At 41.9% G+C, this 20959-nt stretch overlaps 3 protein-coding genes across 6 annotated transcripts; 1 reads left to right on the forward strand and 2 right to left on the reverse strand.

Annotated features, from left to right (window-relative positions):
- The first annotated feature begins 38 nt into the window (after window positions 1–38).
- tubgcp3 (tubulin gamma complex associated protein 3) lies at window positions 39–12294 on the forward strand. The gene is made up of 25 exons (XM_022239433.2): window positions 39–187; window positions 1114–1214; window positions 1744–1792; window positions 1971–2032; window positions 2212–2279; window positions 2665–2742; window positions 3070–3217; window positions 3907–3958; window positions 4051–4241; window positions 4888–5006; window positions 5667–5792; window positions 5905–5973; window positions 6194–6326; window positions 6638–6804; window positions 6984–7094; window positions 7252–7363; window positions 7697–7824; window positions 8534–8598; window positions 8778–8913; window positions 9139–9343; window positions 9710–9798; window positions 10111–10242; window positions 10614–10754; window positions 11216–11335; window positions 11476–12294. Exons 2-25 carry the CDS (start codon window positions 1133–1135, stop codon window positions 11629–11631), a joined length of 2739 nt encoding a protein of 912 aa, XP_022095125.2. The 5' UTR covers window positions 39–187; window positions 1114–1132; the 3' UTR covers window positions 11632–12294.
- On the reverse strand, window positions 12248–20915 carry LOC110981666 (peroxynitrite isomerase THAP4-like). 3 transcript variants are annotated; one of them, XM_087145352.1, is made up of 5 exons: window positions 20733–20915; window positions 14115–14291; window positions 13703–13806; window positions 13390–13493; window positions 12248–12781 (listed from the first exon to the last, which is right to left on the reverse strand). In XM_087145352.1, exons 2-5 carry the CDS (start codon window positions 14267–14269, stop codon window positions 12653–12655), a joined length of 492 nt encoding a protein of 163 aa, XP_087001478.1. In that variant the 5' UTR covers window positions 14270–14291; window positions 20733–20915; the 3' UTR covers window positions 12248–12652. The 3 variants fall into 3 exon arrangements, with proteins under 3 accessions (XP_087001478.1, XP_022095126.2, XP_022095128.2); XM_022239434.2 differs by lacking the exon at window positions 20733–20915 and adding an exon at window positions 14640–15049; XM_022239436.2 differs by lacking the exon at window positions 20733–20915 and adding an exon at window positions 14766–15048.
- LOC110981667 (peroxynitrite isomerase THAP4-like) lies at window positions 15506–20733 on the reverse strand. 2 transcript variants are annotated; one of them, XM_022239439.2, is made up of 5 exons: window positions 20499–20733; window positions 17559–17718; window positions 17102–17205; window positions 16908–17011; window positions 15506–16725 (listed from the first exon to the last, which is right to left on the reverse strand). In XM_022239439.2, the coding sequence occupies exons 1-5, from the start codon at window positions 20596–20598 to the stop codon at window positions 16606–16608; spliced, it is 588 nt and encodes a 195-aa protein (XP_022095131.2). In that variant the 5' UTR covers window positions 20599–20733; the 3' UTR covers window positions 15506–16605. The 2 variants fall into 2 exon arrangements, with proteins under 2 accessions (XP_022095131.2, XP_022095132.2); XM_022239440.2 differs by lacking the exon at window positions 20499–20733 and adding an exon at window positions 18016–18516.
- Window positions 20916–20959: the final 44 nt, after the last annotated feature.

Below are 20959 nucleotides of genomic sequence, written 5' to 3' on the forward strand. Positions count from 1 at the left end.
ACGGGGCCATCACTACGTTACTGTTTGTATACGCTGAATATGTTAAGTGGCCCGTGATCTAGCACAACATGGCCGGGCACACTGGAGACATTTGACCTTAATCTAACAAACAAACACATGGCGCCAAAAAGAAATCAGGATTTGATCACTGTGCGACTTTCGGACGACTTTCCCTCGAATTCTCACGGTATTTAGTTCATTTTTATTAGAATCATAGTTCTTCGGTTTATGTTTATAGATTTTGTTCGGTAACCTTATTTCAGAAATAGTCGAATCTCCGGTAATTTCCTGTGTAAAATGTAGGTTTACTTTACTTTCTTGGCATCACCTTGGCATGAGACTTTAGCGAAAGGACGTGTAATTCCGACACTAAGTTAACTGATTTTAAAAATGAAATCAAAATCATTGACTAACGTAACAGGAGAGAATAAGGTAATTGCTTTCTATTTCTACTGCTTGTTGATCTTCTTTCATTCAGTCTCATGTAGGCCATGATCTCAGAATTTATTTAAAAACAATCTTGCAGGAGTATGAATCTAGCAAAAAGGAAAAGAAAACTTGTATGGAAAGTAAACATGCAATCTGATTGAGAAAATAGAGATTATGAAGAAGGAAAAAAAAGAGAAAAATTTCAATGGGAATTGGGATCGAACCTAATATATGCGCATTACACAGCAATCTGCGTAATGGCTGTGCTATCGCAGTGCCACAGTAGTATTGGGAAAAACCTTATACAGAATACAATGATGATTTTGCACAACTGTAAATATAGAATTTGAACTTGCATTACGTTTACCATAAAAATAGCTATGACGTTAAATTTTAGGCCCTAAAAATTAATAATAGTAATACTAGGCTACTTTCGGCTTTTGTTCAGATTTTTACTCACAATAAAAGTTGTTTTGTACACCTGCTCTGTCGGAACCTTTTAAATTAGATTTGAGCTATTTGCTAGCTGTTTTCAGCTTTTTCATTTGTGACCATCCAGTTCCACTATACTGTTTTATCTTGGTACGGATGCCATGTCAGTAAATCAAGCACCATTTGTCAATTCGTCAGCTGCATGTTGCAGTTTGTGGTGTTGTCATTTAAGATTTCTTGAGTCACTTACAGACTTGATCTTCATGTCACCATGGCGTCGGGTGCCTCAGGCCCCAGCAATCCCCAAACACTGCTCCTGAAGCTGGTCAGGCATATGCTGGCAAAACCAAAAGGTAAGTAGAGTGTTTCTCATAGTAATTGGAGATGTTATAACCAGCTCAAACCTAGCCTAAGAGTGTAGTATTTTTATGTCAGACATTCAATGACTTGCCAGCTCCCAGAGCTGCACATTGTGGCCTGACAGGAAAGTGTATGCACCACCACTGTCTGTTCCAGTGTTTGCATAAAAGTTGGGATTTTGAAGGAATAAATGGCCTTAAAATTGACAAAAACTGATATTTGCCAGTGACTTGAAGGCCAGTCTATCCTGGTCTTGGGAGAAAGAGGGAAAGAAATAATGGAGTAATTGCAGAATACCCCACCACTCCAAAAATAGACCCCTGGGTACGGGGTGAAAATCCCCATGAGATCGGTGTGACAATTTGACCTCATAGCCGGCTACGAGGTTGACCATGCAAGGTGGCGGGGTGTTCTGCAATTTAGCTAAACTAGTGTGCCATTCAGACATGTGACACTATTTATATTACGCATTCAACCGCTTAGGATTTGCTAATAATTTGTATTTAATTTCTCCTGTTTCAGATGAAGATGTTACTGCACAATACCAGTATGCCCTCCGAGTAATTAGCAGGTAAATAGAAGACAATCAAATCAATTAAATTATACACTCAAATCTAAGAAAATATGGTGATATACCCAATTTCAAACTCATATGATATTGCTGAGTAGGGCATAAGCCTCTTAACATAGTCTTTATAAAGATAGACAGCACTGTTTTCTCTACTGAGATTCATTTGTTTTGTTTGTAGCAATTTTACCCCATCAGTCGAAGGAGATGAGTTTCAGGTGTCTCAGCGAATTCAAAGAAAATGTAAGCATAACAAAATATGTTCCCCCTCTTCAAATTGCGTGAAATGCACATGATAAAAGTTCCAAGTACCGTCCTAAAATGTGTCCTTAAATTGAAGTTTTCATGAGCATTTTTCTTTGACATATCACGACTGCTGATGATTTCAACCACTTCCAAGAAAAACATTGTTTTTCTTGCAGTGGCCAGACAAGGAAGAGAGGCTGATGCTGCCCGATTTGCAGAGCTCTGCAGGAAACTTCAGTCTCAGGTAGGGGGACATTGTTCAGTTACTTTCTTTTAGGGCCATTTTTAATACGAATTAGATTGCTGTAGTTCTTTTGTGTCAACCCTGAAAGCAAAGAAGGAACTCTCAGAAGAGCAAATCACAAACATTTGTGCAGGGAAATGATTGTGTATTAACCCTAACCCTCCTCAGTCCTCCAACGGGTGAAGGATTGAGGAGGGTTAGGGTTAATGTTGTCACGGACCTGAGTATACAACGTGAGTGCAGATGAGTATACAACATGAGTGCAGATGAGTATACAACGTGAGTGCAGATGAGTATACAACGTGAGTGCAGATAAGTCTTTGGAGTAAGTATTTTCAATCAAAAGATGCAATCATGTCTCTTGTTTCTTTCTTTTGTATTGCAGAATTTGCTCCAGAATCGATGGGCCGTTATGTACCTCCTCATGTCACTTAGCAATGACAAAAAATCGGCAAGAAGTAGGGTGGGTTTGTTTTTTCAGTTGTCTTGTGATTTCTCTTGGATGGAGTTATTTTCCAATATTCAGGATTTTAAGCCAAACTGATCATTGTCTTCTTGCATCTCGTCAGCCGTGACCAAAAACAGGTTCACCTGACCATTGCATTCTGTTGGTACCTGTTACATAATACCCTTGTGCAGTTTGTAGCTCTCTGTCAGTGTCCTCACATTGTCCAAGTTAAGGTCTCTACTGCCAGCAAACAAGTCCAGCCCAGACCAAGGTATTCACTGAAGAAATCTTGACCAGAGTCTTTTTGTGTTCCCCATTCTGAAATCACCTAACTCTTGTCAGGTGGCTGAAGGGGCAGCCATATTTGGTGGAGGGTTGCCCCGCATGGCGACCTCCACGCCGTTTGAGTCAAGACCGATGAGTCGTCAGCCAACACCCCCTGACCACACCCTCAGCATGATGCAAGAGCGATCGCACAGTAGTGGAATAGGTAAGCACAATAGGATAATTCTGTCCCGGAGTCTGCTTTTCCAATGATTGGTTTTAACCCCTTCTCACCGGGAAGCGGTAAGAGCCCCTGTAAAAATTGAGATCCCTCAGCTTGCTTTTCAGCTATTATTCTCGGCCCACGCTTGAGCGAACACAGTGAAAGAAGGCAGACCCTGGCTCTTGTATATATGGTGATTGGCCTTTGTGTATTGCCTAGAAGTGAAAAGGCCGAATTTGCATCATAATCACCAGTAGCACAGCACACAAGGCCACAAACTGAGAATTTGCAGTTTGGCAGGTGGCCCTCGTGGTCAAGCGAGGCTTGAATTCTTCGAGTCGGCTTTCAGAAAAAAGTCCTGGCGTCAAGGGGTTAAATGAAAATTAATAAACATGTAGTCCCTCAATGCACAAAATGATTTCTATAAATTTTAGCTCCCTTTCTACAGTAGTCTCTAGGTTTTGATACTTGAAGAAAAAATTTTTTGGAGTTGCTGACTGAAAAAGTTCAACTTTCTGGCTGTAGGTGACACGCACCTTTATTAAGCCCAGCACTGTAGTAAAGTTATTGTGTGTCGTCAACTACAAGTTATTATGTCAATGGCATGAAAAATACAGACTCTTTGAAGAGTCAATCTTTATTGTTTATATCTGGTTATTGTTCTGACGCTTTGTTTTATTTTTCACTGACAGGAAGTACCCTGAGCAGTATATCTGGTCATGGGCAGACTGTGTCGTTGACAAGGTAAATGGACTTTCATTTTGAATAAAAAAGGCATTTGACATAATACCGAGGCTTTCAGAAATGTCTACTTTGTTTACGGCTCACATCCACAGTAACTTCAATACTCCCAGAGACATGTACACCCCAGCTGGTGACACACAGGCAGTCAGCGCGCGCCTCGCCCGCATGCTGATTGGCGACAGCGCCAAGCATCAGACCTACACGGTCCCACCAGCTCACCGTCAGGCCAGGATGACCCCTGCAGTGACCTTTGCACAAAGTGCCAGAGATACAACAGATAACAGTAAGAAACTTGCCTGGTATTTGTGTAACCCCCCCTCCCATTTCCATGATAATGTGTTCAAGTTTGCCAATGTCCATTTCTCAAAGGCACCTGTTGCCATGATAATGTGCTCAGTTTTGTCAATGTCTATTTCTCAAAGGCACCTGTTTCCATGACAATGTGTTCAGTTTTGCCAATGTCCATTTTCCAAAGATACGTGTCTTCAGCGAATAAAATGAAAGTCTGCTCATCACAGTTACTTGTATTTTGATGTTTACTGAAAGAAACCTTGGTCTTTCCTGGTCTTTTGCTGTGTTGAATACTATAAGCGCAGCTATCAGTCCTTTACAAATTTACAAATAGAGTTCCGCTTAATTAATATCGCAAGCTTGCAATTTTTAGTTAAATGCTCAGTTTGTTGAAGTTATATTTGTCAGTGAGTCAGCCCATACATTCAGTTATAATTACTAAAGTCAGGGAGTTAAAAATAAGGGAAAATATTTGTGTAATCACAAAAGTTTAAATTAGTTTGCATTGGCTAGGGGCATTCTTTAGTGGTTTTTTTGGTCTTGTTTCATACTGATCTACAGTTTTCATTAGTTTTGATTGAAGAGTAGATCAGATATGGCATCTAGTCTGTCATGTCTTTGTATTTGTCCTTCCATAGCTGCCTCCGAGGTCCCCGAAGCCTCCCTGGTGAGGGATCTGATCTATGTCTTTCAAGGGGTAGATGGTCAGTACATTCGATACCATCCAGCAGAAGATGCATTCTGTGTTGACCACCAGGTCAGTGACCATGACTGACTAAATAGCACCTTGATAGATGGTATAAATCCTTGACGTATCTGTTAGTTGCTGTCCATGTCTGTAAAGCTGTAAAGATTCTAAGCCTCAATTTTGGATTTTTGCTCTGCCCAACATGTATTATATACTCAGTGTTTGCCCCCCGAAGGCCTATGAAAAACCACAAGCGTACTCGGGTGGGATTCGAACCCATGACTTCCTGCATGCAAGTGCAGACATATTAAGCACTCGACCACCGAGCTTGCCGGTTTCAGCTGGCTGGTTTGAGTCAGATGTAGCAGCAGGTACCACGAACAGCTATTTCCAAGGAAGGATTTTAGCAGGGCAAAAATCCAAAATTAACATCGCCCCGGTGCAAATCCATCCTTGGAAATAGATTTTAAGCCTCTTGGTTGGGAATAAGTTGAGAGAACAAGTTCCAGATTGTTAGAGAACATGTAATTAGGTATTCTGAAAACCAAGGCACTAACATTTAACACTACAGTGCCTTCTCTTTTCAGTATTTGTGCATTTATACATAATGTAATTTACACAGTGCAGTTGGATAAGCCCTAGCATTGGTAAACTCTTTGGTCAACTGCAGAGCTATTTTTCCCCTCAAAAAGCAAATAACCTGCTCTGTTTTGTTGCCCTGTTATGAAGGCTGGTGTCTCCAAGCCAACCAGGGATCTGGTCCACAAACTGGCCGAGCTAGGCTGGCTGTTCCTGAGGGTGCGGAAATACATCGACTCACGCAGCCGAGACAACGCCATGGGCATTGTGGGACAGGTAAAGAGCAACCGCCTGGCCACAGTCTAAGTAGAAATTATTTCTGTGCTAGATTTGACAAAATTGAACTTCATCTCGGTAATATACTCCTCTGTCAATCTGATTTCCACAGAGTTTCTGTGCAGCCTTGCAGCAGGAGTTGACCGAGTACTATCGTTTGTTGGCAGTACTGGAGGCTCAGGTAAAATATCATTTTCTCTTCCATGTGTCCTAATTTCTTATCCGTTTGTTTCCTAATTATGCATGGAAGCCTAACATTTGCTGCCATTTGCTCTCAGAAAGTTAAAACCAACCACTCTACTGAACATAAGATGCCTTAAAACTCCATATCTTTTACTGGGCAGCAGTGATCTTGTCCAGAAATTGTCAACTGTCAAATCGCTTAAACATTTTGCTTTCAGCAACAACAGCAAGAGCAGGATCCCGGGCTCAGTGATCCGAACACCGACCTGACCTTGATTAGGTTAAAGGTCTGGACCTATGACCCCATCCACAGGATGAAGTATCTCGCCATTCTCGTTGACGGCTGCAAAGGTGAAATGAAATATCTGATTTTGTATAGTCCAGTTTTTATTTTGACATTTGGCTACTGCACACACTTGCTTTGGACAATTGTGCATTTTCAGTTAAGTTTAGACCTGTTACGGCTCCTTTTTTCTCAGAGCGAAAATATCACTCTGTCTGAATAAGGCAAGAGGTTAACATCTGTTTATTTGCCTCCATTATGACAGTAAACATTCCAAACTGATCATGGAGTTTGAGACAGAGAAAAAAACTTTTAACAACAGCCCCACACAAGCTTTTGCCTTTTCCACTTCTCACGAGTTCTCTTCTCATCATTGTAGATAAGAAAGGCGGGGCTCTGGCTTCAGCTGTTCACTCCTACACACTCCACGGCGACCCGTCAGTCAAGTGTGTCATGAAGCACATCTTGAAGCTGGTAGCCTTCCCGATCAAGACCATGCTGGACCGCTGGATTGAGGACGGGGACTTGGATGACAAGTTTCATGAGGTAAATGTCCTGTACCAAGGTTGTTCTCCATTTTTCTACGATTGTAAGACTGATTGCTCCAAATGTATGAAATGGTTACTTGTAAAAGATTTGTAATGATGTGTTTGAAATCTCGGTTTAGTGTTTGAACATTTTCTGTATTTTAACTTAATATTTCCATATTTCTCTTATTTTCTTAGTTCTTTGTTGCCTCGGACCCCCTGGTAAAAGAAGACCGACTTTGGCATGACAAGTACTCCCTCCGGAAATCCATGATCCCCTCCTTCATAACCATGGAACAGGCCAGAAAAGTAAATACAATGGAAGACTATCATGCCTCCCAAAATAGTAAACAAACAAAAGCTGGTGTTCTCGTTCCACCAAATTGCATTTCAAAAGATGAGTATGGACTTGTCATATTTTTGATTATTCTCTCAACATTTTTCCTCTTTTTTCCTGATTTGACAGATTCTTCTGATTGGCAAGTCCATCAACTTCCTTCGTCAGGTTTGCCTTGACAACAGTCCCATCAAGGGCAGAGGAGACAGTGATTCAGTGACAAAGAATAAATACCAAGACAGTGAGTTGAAGTCAAATTACTCCAAACAGCTCATAGAGACATTTCTTTTTAAAAATTTGGAGCATTTGAGAAAGAATGTCATGTTTCTAGACCATTGAAATGCCACGCTTTATTGAGTCACAGAAAGTTAATCATTAAGTATTAAGAAACAAAATACTTGTTAAAATACTTACAAAAGAAGGAATAGTCATAATGCTGATTTGCAGAACCAAGGAATATCCAAACAATAATAGAACCCTTTCAGAACTTCTATTCCTTGAGCAAGAACAATTAAAGTGGATGCCATTCACGGAACATCTCTTTTGACTATTTTGTCTGGTATATCCTCCTCAGCTGAGATGCTCTTGGAGCAAGATCTAGACGCCTCCTTCCAGCAGGTGATTGACTCCGCTTACCGCGATACCAGTAAGAGACTGCTCTACGTACTCTACACTAATTTCAAGTTCCTGGATCACCTCAAGGTATGTCCCCCTCTTGATGTTCATTGTATTTTGCTCATTTCCTTTTCCATTTCTGTATCTGTTTTGTCATTTTGGGATGTTGAGTTTGATTCCAGCAGCCCTGTGTAGTGATGATGTATCACAGTGTTTATCGCAGTGCATTGGTGGGGTAGAATGGGGGTCATTGGTGTATACACTGCTATACACTGTCATTACTTGTACCTGGGTAATTCTGGAAAGTAGGGGCCCAAAATGTGACATTTTTGTGCCCCTGTTACCTCTAACCTTTGTTATTTGACAAGGAAATATCACCAGACTTGATCTCAAACTATCATTGTTTGTTTGGCAGGTAATTTACTTTAATCTATCACTCTTGAAAACAGGAAAATGTGTTCTGAACTTACAAAATCATATGTCAGATGTGACAGGGACACGAAAGAAATGGACCTCTAATTTCTGGAATTACCCACTTTCATTTTGGAATAGCAGTTGTTTTGTGTAACGGTCAGTTCTGAATATTTCAGGGAAATTATCCTCCATAACTGGAATGGTAAGATTGTGCCATTCACTTTTTTTGTGATTAAATGTAACTTGTACGTGCGCTGTTTCTCCTACAACGGCCCCCATTCTTTCCCACCATGCACTGCAGTAAACACGGTGAGACGTCATCGGTACATTGGGCTATTATGTTTGATTATCTGGTCTGATTTTGTCGTTTGGATGTCACCAGGCAATGAGGAGATACTTACTGCTCGGTCAGGGAGACTTCATCCAGCATCTCATGGATCTGCTGGAGTAAGTGGACTTCACCAAAAGTGTAAAAAAAAATTGGTTTTCCTTCAGTTGGGACTATTCTCATTGTAGCTGCAGAATATTCCATGGACTTTTCATAGAGGAACCTAACAATGTTTGGGAATTTCTGTAAGTGGGCGTTGAAACTCTTACAAAGTTTGAAATGGTGTCCTATTTTTCAGGAGTGACTTGTCTAAACAGGCGAACCAACTCTACCTACACAATCTGACGGGTATGTTAGAGACTGCTGTTCGAGCTACCAACGCACAGTATGATGATGCTGAGATTCTCAACAGGGTGGATGTGCGGCTTCTGGAGGTAATTTGTTGGAGCACAAGCATTGGAAATTTCAGACTTTTGTTTGAAATCAGACCATCCGAATCTGGAAACTTTGTATTGGAGGATATTGTGACTGTCGAAAGTAATACAGAGGATATTTTTGCTAAACTTTATTCATCTGTCACACCGCCACCCACAACTGGCCAAACTATTCAGTTGAAAGAATGCAAACTTGTGAACTTTGACTTCTGACCTTTGCTCTAGTTGTCCCATGGGGATACTGGCTGGGATGTGTTCAGCCTGGACTACCACGTAGACGGTCCCATCAGCACCGTCTTCACGCCGCAGTGCAAGATCCTGTACCTGCGTGTCTTCAACTTCCTCTGGCGGGCCAAGCGCATGGAGTACGTACTGGCCCGGGTCTGGCGCGACACAACGGGCAGCACCCGCAAGCTGGAGGCCATCACGGGTGAGCCACGTGGATAGGGTCTGTGCACGGGGACGTTGAGAGCGCTGTTGGCCCAGTCACCGGGTCCAAGTCAGGGCACTTGCTAAATGCAGGGAAGCCGATCAAAACAGTCACCGTGCCCGGTTTGTACAAAGTACACTGACAAACTTGCAATTGCCACAAAGTTACTTATTCACAGAAGCCAAATGAGGGCCCTTCACTAGGTCATCAAAATTTAGACAAGCAATTAAATCAAAAACTAAAATGTAGTCAGATTGCCAGTCGGCAAGACTGAGGTATCCTGAAATATTGGCTGAGGTTCTGTGAGTTTGTGTGTTGGCAGATGACTGCATAACTGTTTGCCCGTGTTGTTGACATTCCCCACAGAGCTGGCGCCCATTTTCCATCAGTGTCACATCTTGACGGCAGAGATGGTCCACTTTGTCAACCAGATGCAGTACTACATCAACTTTGAGGTTCAAAAACATCAGTCCTCTTTTGTTTCTCATTCATTGTGCTGTTATCCACTCCAGAAAACTTTGATTCCAACAAGACATGAACCCAAGACATCAGGGTACTGTTGGAACTGTCCAGCTTTGCACTGGTTTATTGGCATTCTGTAAACTAAATGAACTTCCTCTGTTGAGAATTCCATCATTTTTGTTTCTGACAAATATCAACGTTTGATGCCAGATGATCTTTCTGCAAATCAGAACCCATCAGAACCTATTGGGTTGCAGAAGACCTGTGTCATGCTGCTATCATGCTTTTCTGTTGGTCTACTATAGGTGATGGCCTGCTCTTGGGATGAACTCTGGAAGAAAGTGACGGAGGCGGAGGACATGGACCACATCATTGCCGCCCACGAAGTCTTCCTGGATGCCATCATCAAAGGCTCCCTGCTCGATGAGGAGTCGCAGGTAACGTTGCTAGAAGTCTGAGTTATGTTCACTCTGTAGGCCAAGTCTGAGCTGTCATCTTTGTTCAGGACTACAGATAATTGAAGTGGTGTTCTAATGGCAGAAGCTGAAAACCACTGCCTCTCAAGAAAACAGTTTGGATTGGTATTTTTCTGAGTTGGTTTCAATTCTTTGAAGCCACTCCTTTAAAAATAGAAATACATCTGAGAGTTCAAACCTAACCTCAAAAGCCCTGGCTATAGCATAAATTTGATTCTGGATTCCAAAATTAGTTCCATGGTTCATAACTGTCTCAGACATCTGGTGCTTCATTTGGTGAAAGTTCCCCCTCCCCACCCTTGACAAGATTACAATCTGTGTGCCTCTGACAGCCCTTACTGACCCAGCTGCGAGCAATCTTTGACCTGATCATCCAGTACCAGGAAGTGCAGGAATCCCTATACAATGATAGCTGTGAGGAACTCAGGCAGAGAGAGGCCGACAAGCAGGCCATCCAAGAAAGGACAGAACAGGTGGGTCATCAGCCCTAATCCTTAACTGGCCGTCAACCCTGATGCTTAGGACGATTTTGCTGAAATGAGGACGTTACTGCCCATTGGGCCTCTTGCACTGTGAAATTTACAGTAAGAGTTGACCCATTGCTTCCTTCAATCGTGGAGAATTTGAAAAGGCTCTAGAACGTCCTTGGCATGAATTCCGGGTTCCAGGGGGGAACTCAAGAGATATTCCTGAAAGGCCCATGGAGTGAGATAAGTGGCTACCCTCCCGTTAGCCTGAGTGGGGATTGAACAGTGGTCTTGCCATGAACATTCATCATGGGTGAGCATCTTGCAGAAAGTGCCAGGTCCGGCTGGTTTGCTACGTTCAATGAGGTCAGCCAGATGGACCATTTACCCTTTAATCTCTTACCGTCTTGCCCTTCATGTATTCCAATATTTTGTGATGCTTGTCTGGTGTCCCGTGTTGTCGGAAGGGTGAGTGGGGACTGACAGCACAGGCTGAGCAGGACCAGAAGAGACGCCGGGCCAAGTTCCTTCGGGAGTTCATTCCAACCAGCCGGGCCCAGCTGAAGGTCCTAAGGAAATCTTTTCAGGTACAGCAGATATCTGTATTTGTGTTCACTGGTTTTAAAGATCCTTTGTACATATTCAGCAACACTGTTTGTGTACATAAATTCTCATCCCCCAAGCAAAAGCCATTCGGTGTAATAATTGCAGATTTTATGCTTGACAGGATATGGTTCAACGCTTCCTGGTGATGCTGACCGGTCACTCGGACGACAGCCTGCGACTCCTGGCGGTCAGGCTGGACTTCAACGAAGTTTACAAAGCTAAGGAGCCCATGCTGCGAAGTCCCATGGCCTACAACCGCACCAAGAAGGTCTTCTGAGTTCTCAGCTGTGGTGTCAGGTAGTTAAGACAAACGGTTGTGATAGGTCTGCGCAAGTGGTGGTCTTGCAGGCAACTTGGCCAAAAGTGGTTTAGTCAATCAAATAGACTTTGAGTGCAACCAATTTTTCTGAAAGATGATTAATTTTAAACATTAACAAACTCAGAGCCTTTAATAACAAAATATCAGGTGAAAAAAAGAGCACCATGAATGAACAAAAGACAATTTAAGATATTGTATGTGCATGTTTTGTATCTCACATAGGAAACTTGCCTGTCTATTAAGCATAACACGAAAGTTTAGTTAGAATTATACCCAAAATGCAGTTTATTATGTTCATAACAATTTGTTTACATCTTTTGCAGAGTTAAAGCATATCCTTGGTACAAAAAATATCATTCAGATTAACCTCTTTGAATACAAGATTTACAAAGCTTAAAGCTGGGAAATACACTTGTAGTGCAGAACCTATTACACATTATGATCCTAGATCATTATACAAAAAGACAGACTACTTAGTGATTTAAATTGCAGTGACTGACATTTCAGCCCTTCACTTAATTGTGCTAACTGCCGTCAGCTCTGGGTTTTTTCGTGAGTTTCTGTACTGGAGAAAATGACGCGTAAATAAAAAAATACTTTTCTCAGTGAAAACTTCTCAAATATTTTGAATGTTCTATCAATCTGTTAACACATTTCTTTCCAAAAAATATTCCTTTCAGTTTGTTTTAGTCATTATTTCAGGCATTTACATTTATCCCAATAAATTCACTTTAAGATCCCTATCCCTGAATAAATACGCATTCACTTTCACATTTATTTTGAATCATGGCAACACTTGTCAAAATTTATTTGGCATACAAACTTAGAAGCAGTGTTGGAGATGACTTTTTATTATGAGAGAAATCTCACAACTTAGGAAAACTCTTGAAATACCGGCCCATGTGACTGGTCTACTGTTGTCTGTGTCCCATTTGAGCTCCTGTAAGCATGTTTCCAAGTCCCAGTCCTTGACATGGAACTACAAATGAGAAGTTCCCTTGTTCTTGTAAGTGATGTACAAGTGCTGGGCGAACGGTGTCTTGGGAGTGGACATGAGGACGATCTGCTCCAAGATACCTCCTGGCTTCAAACAGAAAGCCCTTCTGAGCTGCAACAAGATTTAGTGATGAATAAAGATTAGGCAAGACTGGTACAGCAATCTACACAGCCACAGGGACACTCAATTTTAATTAGTTCAACCAAATCCTCTAGGGTGCTTCGGTGAGACCTAACCAGACGCATCACTTGGGCATCATATGTTAAAGTTAATTGATTGCTCTGTGCTCCAAGATGCCAACAGGCCTATGAGCTCAAAGGCCTAACAGCCTGGATATCCAAGGTTGCTATCCACCTAAGGCAAGGTTTGCAATATCTGACACCCCTTGGACCCATCTGATGCCGTATTTCCACAGCACCTAGTATTTGGGAAGGAACGGCAAAAACTTGTTCATCAGTATTAAAGATATGTGTAAAAATGTGGGCTAGTAAATTCGGAACGAGCAAAAACTGTCACAATCTGTTTTTTATCTGTCCCCATGAAAGGTGGAGAGGTAGCTAGATCCATCAGTGGGCACCATTCAGGGAGTCAAGCCACCTCCCATTGTTTACACAAGGGCAATTTCTTTTGGCTGATGCTGTCTGCCTAATTCAATAGACTTTGTACACCAGTTGCCCTTGCAGCTTTTGGCAGGGTTGTGTGTCAGGTCTTGTACTCACTCCAGTTGTGCTTGGCGTATTAGGAAGGCTCGTGGATAGCAGCGAATCGTCCTTAAACTCAATTGAGGTCCCTTTCAACTCGCCCTCCTCAATCTCCACAAAACCTGTAAATGGACAGGGGAGTTTTCATTTCACTTCATTTCATGTGGGAGGAGAATGAAGGGGAAGTTTGAAATGGGGGGGAGGGCACTTGCCAACCTCATCCCCTGGTTACTTTCTTTTCACCTTCATTCCTACAGCAAGTAAGTAACCCCTGGCTTACAACGTTTTCCCTGCACCCATATTGGATAGAGCAATGAGCATTAGCACTCGCCAAGATCCTGGGCACACATGTAGGCAACTTTCTTGGTGGCTGGGTCCATTCTGATGAAGCCGCACTCAACATGCTTTGCGATGCCTCCCAACCAGGACTCCGAGCTGAATGAAAATAACAAAACAAGTCTAACAAGGCTCTGTGCAACGGCATAATGCCCTTGCGTACCACGTGAACCATCAGAATTCTGGTGACCACGCCCACAAAAGAGATGCTCAAAAACAAGCTGAATTCAGCAGTAGAAGACATGTCTAAAACTTTTATATGTTTTATTCCGGTGGCACTTTCATTGGGAGAGGTGGACCCACACACTGGGGGAGGTTTCAGATTTAAGTTTTATAGGAATCATGCATGATTATGATATCCAATCAACCACTATCTCCCCTAATGACACAACAGTCTCTCAACTCACTAGAAATTAAGTACTGGCTGCCCTAGGTGGGTGATTTTCAAGGTGGTTGTGTAGTCAAAGGAGGCAGATGTGGGATACATTCCTTTGGCTTGGATGGACTCCCATTCGCCAAGAAGCCAGGCCAAGGGTCGAAGTCCTTCATGCAGACGAGCCATTGTCAGGAATGATAGATGTTGGCTGGGAGTTGAGAGGGGCAAAAGTGTGAGACTTTCATGGTGAAGTGTTTTTACCCGACCCGCATGCTCTGCCTAGCTACCAGTGCTACCGTGACAAAGTAATTCTATGTGTTTTGTCTTTCACTTTTGCTTGACGCGATTACGGAGAAAAGATCTCCCCCCCCCCGGTCGCTAGTCACGATTGTATAAACAATTGTCTTTGCTAGGGGAAGATCTAGTACAAGTTCGGTTTCTTGTTTGACCTCTGAGTCCACATACTATTAAAATATACTACATGGACCAGTAACGTGTTCTCCAAACGTGTTTTCATCTACTTGTAGTATGGAATAAAATTTGAAATCCCCCGTACCCTGGCGTTTCTGTTGCACAAGCGCCTTCCGACCCGCTGCAGCCTCGGCCAAGCTCACAGCCACTCAAGCGAGCGAACATATGACCGCTCCAGTGATATTGGGCATAATTGCTGCAATGGGTTTACCTCATTAATAACTTCCTGGGCTGAAAAAAATTCAAGATGACAGAAAAACCGAACAGTTGTTCCAGTCCCAGCGTCCTTCACCACTGACTGACTTCGGAAACTAGCTACGGCAATAAACACCTGCAGGCTGCAGCCGTACCCGAAAGTGGAACTTTGGCAGGTCTCTGAACTTTCTAAGCCTTCAGAAAGAAATAGCGCCCTCTATAAGGGTTTGCTGTACAAAATTTATCGCGTGAATTCTGTTTGGAGACTGCAAAACCTGTCACCATCGACTTGGCCAAACGGTTAATTGGTTTAAATTTTGTTCAACAGTAGGCGTTATTAAAACCACAGGGCAATGAAATGGACCGTTTAAGGTTTTTTGTTTTATTCTAATTTTTGTTTACATGTGCATCGCACCTGATACCATTACAATAAAGAGGAGACAACCAATTTGATGTTATTATTATTCATTTCTGGTAATGACTCCAAGAATTCCTCAAAAGTGCCCTAGGCACTGTAGCCTGAAGAAACCTGTAAAGACCGAGGAGAAAATGAGAAGCAGTTACAGTTTAAGAGGTGGGAGGAAAACCCCAAAGGAATATTCTGGGTAAAACCCACGGAATCAGGTAGGGACCGAAAACCCAATCCACATGTGGACCAAGCCGGGAATCTAAGATGCAAGGCGAGGAAAAAAACAACCCACTACGCCAACCTGACTTCCCATAAATAGAAATAACATTTTGTTAGAAAGATTTAAGTACATGTACATGAATTATAGTTTATATCGCCCATAAAATACTTGTTCAAAACATTTTTTTCATGCAAAACACGTCTTTTCAGAGTTACTTGAACTTCAGAAATTTTCCAACATATAATCATTCTGCTACTTTGGAATACCATTTTAATGCCACAAATCAAGAAGTGTCAAATAATGTTATTTCAGTTCTCTACTCAAATGCAATATTTTTCTCCACTTTTTGATGAGTAAAAGGGGCATAATGGCAACCTGATCAGAGAGCCAATGCATTATGTTGCTATCAATCTGTTTACATGCAGTGCCTGGGTATATTGTTAAATTCCAAGTTCATAAGGTTATAATTGTATTTCTGGTTACAGAACAACAGTTTGACACAAAACAGACTTCTACACAAACACATGCTCACACCAACTAGATTCTTGAAGAGCGGTTTTACAGACTTGAGACATTGACTTCAACCTAGAACTACAGCAAATAATTTATTATGTGGTACCCACTTTCTTCGGATAAAATTGTTTTTCCTTCGACTGAAAAAGAGAAATCAACTAAAATAAGTTTTTATTCAGGATCCTATCGGTAATAGAAGCCACAATTGGTCCATGCTGGTCAGAGTCCCGGAAGACTGCTGTAATGCGCCTCTCATGTGGAAAAAGATGCCAGATTAGTGTTCCAATGCACAAGTCAGCAGGAATACAACAAAGGACAGGACAGAATAAAATTTCTTTTATTATCTGAGTTGTGAATACAAAAGTTTTTATCATGCATACCTGGCTTCTTAGACTTCTTACACTCTCATACTTTCACTGTACGTCAGCTGTACATAATTTGTGCATTTTTGAGATTGAAAGCAATGAACGTTTGAGGCAAGTAACTTGTGCACATATTTATTGGGCTCGAGCATGCTGGTTGAGGGCACCACACACTTTGGCAGATTACTGGTTCTCACATGTAACTGTGCGTCTCATCATTCATGACAAGATGGGTACCAGTGTACATGTATATTGAGATCCAAGACATGAATAATGGACAAATTCCATGCATCCTCCATTCAATTTCAGCATTGCGGCCAGTTACCAAGTCGTTCCTTCCCTCAAGGCCACCTTAGGTATCCTTCTTCTTGTACGTGACATGCAAATGCTTGGAAAATGGCGTCTTTGGAGTGGTCATGTAGACAATCTGCTCCAAGTGGCCGTCTGACTTCAGACGGAATGTCCTTTTGAGCTGCAATCGGGAAATCAAAGATGCATTAAACAAAATCAACCACAGACAAATGAGCACATTTACTCTGATTTGATCATAAAAAAGCCTCACTCGACAAATTTGGATTCCCAGAATTTTACAAATCTTCTATAAACAAAGAGCTATCATGAAGGCAGTGTTTTGATAGAACCAAGGTGCCTTACACCTGTAGCCCCTTCCTCCTTGGCAAAAGTCATTCTCAGCAGCGAAGGCTCGGTTAACTCAACAGAAGTTCCATCAAGCTCTCCTTCTTCAATCTCCACAATGCCTAAAAACAGCCAACAGAAATAGTTACTCAGTCTTTGGTCTGAGGGGGGAGGGGCTAATGAGGAATGTTTGGAGGTGGTGGGGCACCTACCAGCATTCTGGGCACACATGTAGGCTACCCTTGTTGTGCCTGGGTTCATCCTTATAAAACCACTCTCGATGTGCTTTGGGACACCTTCCATCCAAGTTTCTGAGCTGAAAACAAAGGTCACGTGATTCAAAGTTAATAATAATAACCAAGGCTTTGTCCCTTAAACTCTTGGTAATACCCCCTTCCAAATTGCCACACCCACAAATGAGATAATCAAAAAGGGGAGAGAGCGTCACTGTCAATTCAACTTGTAAAATGGAACCTTCCAAGTTCCAGCCCCTTGTACGTCTTCCACAATGCACAAGGTGAAGCTAATTACAGCAACTAATCATCTGAAACCTATGCCAACATAATGATTAAACTTCTATTTTAAAACTCTGTAGACACATTAAGCAGCACCCATTGCAGTCTTTTATACCATTCCCCCATACCATACTCATCCAGTCTCTAAACTCACTAGAAATTCAGTACTGGCTGTCCTAGGTGGGTGATGTTGAGGGTTTCTGTATAGTTGAAGGAGGAAGATGTTGGAAACATTCCTTTGGCTTCAATGGACTCCCACTGGCCAAGAAGCCATGCCAAAGGTTGTGCTCCTTCATGCAGTTTAGCCATGTCAGCTGGGGGAAGTAGATATGAAAGAAGGGGCAAAAGTTGAACAAAATGGTGTTTAGGTCTCCCCTCCCCACGAAGGGTGGACACGCCCACGAAAATCCATAATATTTATGATAACAACAAATACGACAAACCACAGAACAGTATCCATTGGCAATGCAGTGGGGCAGGGTAAACTCAACTTGCCCCTTCCATTAATCTGGAAGCAATTACAAAATAGGCCTATATTTATGACTTTCCAGAAGACTGGAAATTAGGTAGTCCACAATAAGCCAACATGAATACATTATGAAGAATATTACCCAGTCCGGGCGGTGGCTTAAACCGCTTTTGTTCTCACCAAACTCCCGAGTAAACGACCTAGCGCCCTCTGTAGTCAAGCGCTTGGTACCTCTCCAGCTACAGACTCCCAGATAATTGTGGAAACAGTCTCGTATTGCAGCCTACATGTACATGTATGTGGCGCATAATCAGAATTCTCACAAGAGAGCCCATTTTATGTCCACTTCTTGTTCATCCATGGATCTGTACTTTCTGGATCATCAGCGATATAGGTCTGGCAAAAGTTCACATTTAATGCAAACTATGGAACACAGAGCACCCCGCCGCGCCTTGTGTCATTGTTATACTGGTATCTCAGGAATTCTTTTCTGACATCTAGGGGGGATGATTAAGTAACAATAGGCTAGAGTGTGTATAGGAACTAATATCTTTGATAGGGTTGGACTTGCTGGGAGGGGGGGTTACCCTCTGCCCCATTTCGTGCACGCGTGCCGGGTGTAAAGGGTGCAGACCACTAATTCAAGTGAGAATTTCTGACCAGCTCATTAGCATTAAAAGTGCCCCCACAGTATCTTTTGAAAAAGCAGATTGTTTGGCCCCCAAAACGGTGAGATTGTGTAAATCGTTGCCAGGATCAACTTCCTGGGTCTTTGAGCTTTCATATGAGGGCAGAAGGGCTGAAAACTACGGTTGAAAAATGGTCCTAAGTGCCCGAGAAAGTTGAGGGTTGCCACTTGAAAAATGGCTGCAATCAGACTTCGGAAAAATCACTTTTTGGGGGGTGATTTTGTTTTGTGGGAATAATTAAAAATGTAATTGGTTAACCCACAAAAAATTGAAAAGAAATTGAAAGATAAGTGACCAGACAAGAATTTCATTTGTGTTTCAGAAATCTCAGGGATGTCGGCGTGCATGCTATTGGGCCCTGAACGGTGCTGATTTTACACTGTTTTCAATGGGGCTTGAATTAGTGGACTGGACCCTATAACTTCACGCTTCACAACTGAACTGAACAGGTCGAAAGAGGGCGCTCTTTAACTGACCACGAAGGAGCAACAGAGCACTTTGTACCAGGCCCTGTACGTTAGACACGAGTAGTTTCGCACATAAAGCAATTAAATAAATAAATAAATTTTAAAAAGAGGTACTTTGGATTTTTATCTTTGGAAAAAAGTACTCTGAAGATTTTACCCCTAAATTAAAAAAAAAATAGTTTTGAGGGGCTACTTTTCGATTTTAAGAAAAGAGGAAAGATAATAAAAGACGTTCACCTTTTTTTGGAAATCCGCACTGTCCGTGTTCGACTGCGTTTTGAAAACCCTTGGTAGCGATCCTTACATATTAATATGGATGTACGGTTATACGTTAATCTTGCCTTAAGTTATCTTTTAAAGGGAAGTGAAGATTAATGCAAATGATTTGTTGAAAACTGTTCGTCTTGTTTGGCAAGTAGAGAACTGAAATTGTGCTGCTGTGACGTTATTCCAGCAAAACGGCCATTTCACTTTGTACTTACGGCAGCGTTATAGTTTGCTTTCATGGCTCGTTTCATTATTGAGTTAATTAATTCGAAAACGCAAAAAGGCGTCGCAAGTGGGAGTTAAACAGAAACCCACAAGAATTTCTGCAATCTATAGGGAATCAACAGCTCAGTATAAAAAAAAAATCAATCTGAGAAACTCTGTATTTAACAACTAGTCTTTTCACAAATTAATTACATATTTCTCATAAGTTTACTTCTGGTGATACAATGCTATGGGGTTTTATTTTAGATAGAATTTTCTTTAGAATTTTGCATGATTGTAGATAAAGAAACCACACGTATACTGAGCACGGATTTTGCAACATCAGTATTGCGCAATTTCGCGAAAACGTTCTCTCCTCTGGAAATTCCCGAGAGGAGAAACGGCCGAGGGGATGGAAATTCACCAGGTGGTCATAACCTTATTAGGAAAGATTAGTAAATTGTAATACATTGTATTTCACACATGACCGTAAAGTAGTTCCGGGATTTTATTTGTTGCCGGAGTTAGTCTCAGCAGGAAAACACCCCCACCCTCAAAAAAGGCTAAATTCAAACGTTAAATTCATTTTGAAACCAGCAAGGTTGGGTCCTGGGATGGGCTTAAACTTTTATATCGATTTTAAAAGGAAATATACTGACCAATTTCAAAATGAAATAACCACTGACCCTGTATAAAGACCCAAATGGGTCCAAATTACAAAATCTGAGCGAAAACACTTTTGTTATACCAAATTTGCATATGAATTAGTCTGCTCTTTGAAACCTCGAGTGCTCTGGATTTCTCATCGGTAGTTTCGTAACCCTCGAATTCCCCGTTTGAGCTATTCTTAGCAAATGTTGTCATGACAGACGTACACCTTCTAGAATGATCGCTCGTTGGGAGGGGCGGGAGCGGAAAAAGTAGTTCCGTTGCTGTCTAGTTTCGCAACTACCCTAAAAAGATGGACTTTCCACTGCCTATTTTTAAAAGAGACTTACCAACGGCCGGGAATCCCAAAATTTCACGAAGATATGTCTCATCTCTGAGAGATTTCGCAATCATCCGTTTCTTAGTAACTGTCTTGCTTCCTTGCCTCATCCCACCATTAATTAATGGTACTTCGATTTCAACTCTGAGAACGCGAACAACACAGAGGCCATGCACAAGTTGATCTGTGCGTGCCCAACAGCCGCGTTTTCGAATTAAAATCACCACGAAGAATACATTCTAACCGTAACTTTCCTTATTATACAGTGCTAGTGAGGTCCACCAAAATTATACACAGCGGCAGTCCTTACTACATTATATCAATGCAACATTTTGCTCTATCGAACAAGAAAACAGTCTTCCAGATACACAGATACATGTAGCTTATCAAAATGGCGGCACCAGTCCTGCACCCACTTTATACACGACTCAACGATGGTCAATAGGTTTACATATTATTATTCGCCTCCAC

Source organism: Acanthaster planci, linkage group LG14 (genome assembly GCF_054643075.1).
Source record: "Acanthaster planci isolate LZ-2023a linkage group LG14, COTS_SCS, whole genome shotgun sequence".
In the NCBI taxonomy this organism is placed as follows: Eukaryota; Metazoa; Echinodermata; class Asteroidea; order Valvatida; family Acanthasteridae; genus Acanthaster; species Acanthaster planci.

Bases quoted from the DNA above. Each gene is read 5' to 3' on its own strand.
- LOC110981667 (XM_022239439.2), bottom strand. From the start codon at position 20,598: ATGAGGCAAGGAAGCAAGACAGTTACTAAGAAACGGATGATTGCGAAA. The intron at 17,206-17,558 runs GTGAGTTTAGAG...CTTTGTTTTCAG, and splicing joins CAGCCAGTACTGAATTTCTA to CTCAGAAACTTGGATGGAAG. The intron at 17,012-17,101 runs GTAGGTGCCCCA...GGCTGTTTTTAG, and splicing joins CATGTGTGCCCAGAATGCTG to GCATTGTGGAGATTGAAGAA.
- tubgcp3 (XM_022239433.2), top strand. From the start codon at position 1,133: ATGGCGTCGGGTGCCTCAGGCCCCAGCAATCCCCAAACACTGCTCCTG. The intron at 1,215-1,743 runs GTAAGTAGAGTG...CTCCTGTTTCAG, and splicing joins TATGCTGGCAAAACCAAAAG to ATGAAGATGTTACTGCACAA. The intron at 5,974-6,193 runs GTAAAATATCAT...TTTTGCTTTCAG, and splicing joins TGGCAGTACTGGAGGCTCAG to CAACAACAGCAAGAGCAGGA.
- LOC110981666 (XM_022239434.2), bottom strand. From the start codon at position 14,719: ATGTTCGCTCGCTTGAGTGGCTGTGAGCTTGGCCGAGGCTGCAGCGGG. The intron at 13,494-13,702 runs GCGAGTGCTAAT...GTCCATTTACAG, and splicing joins CATGTGTGCCCAGGATCTTG to GTTTTGTGGAGATTGAGGAG. The intron at 12,782-13,389 runs GTGAGTACAAGA...ATCTTGTTGCAG, and splicing joins ATACGCCAAGCACAACTGGA to CTCAGAAGGGCTTTCTGTTT.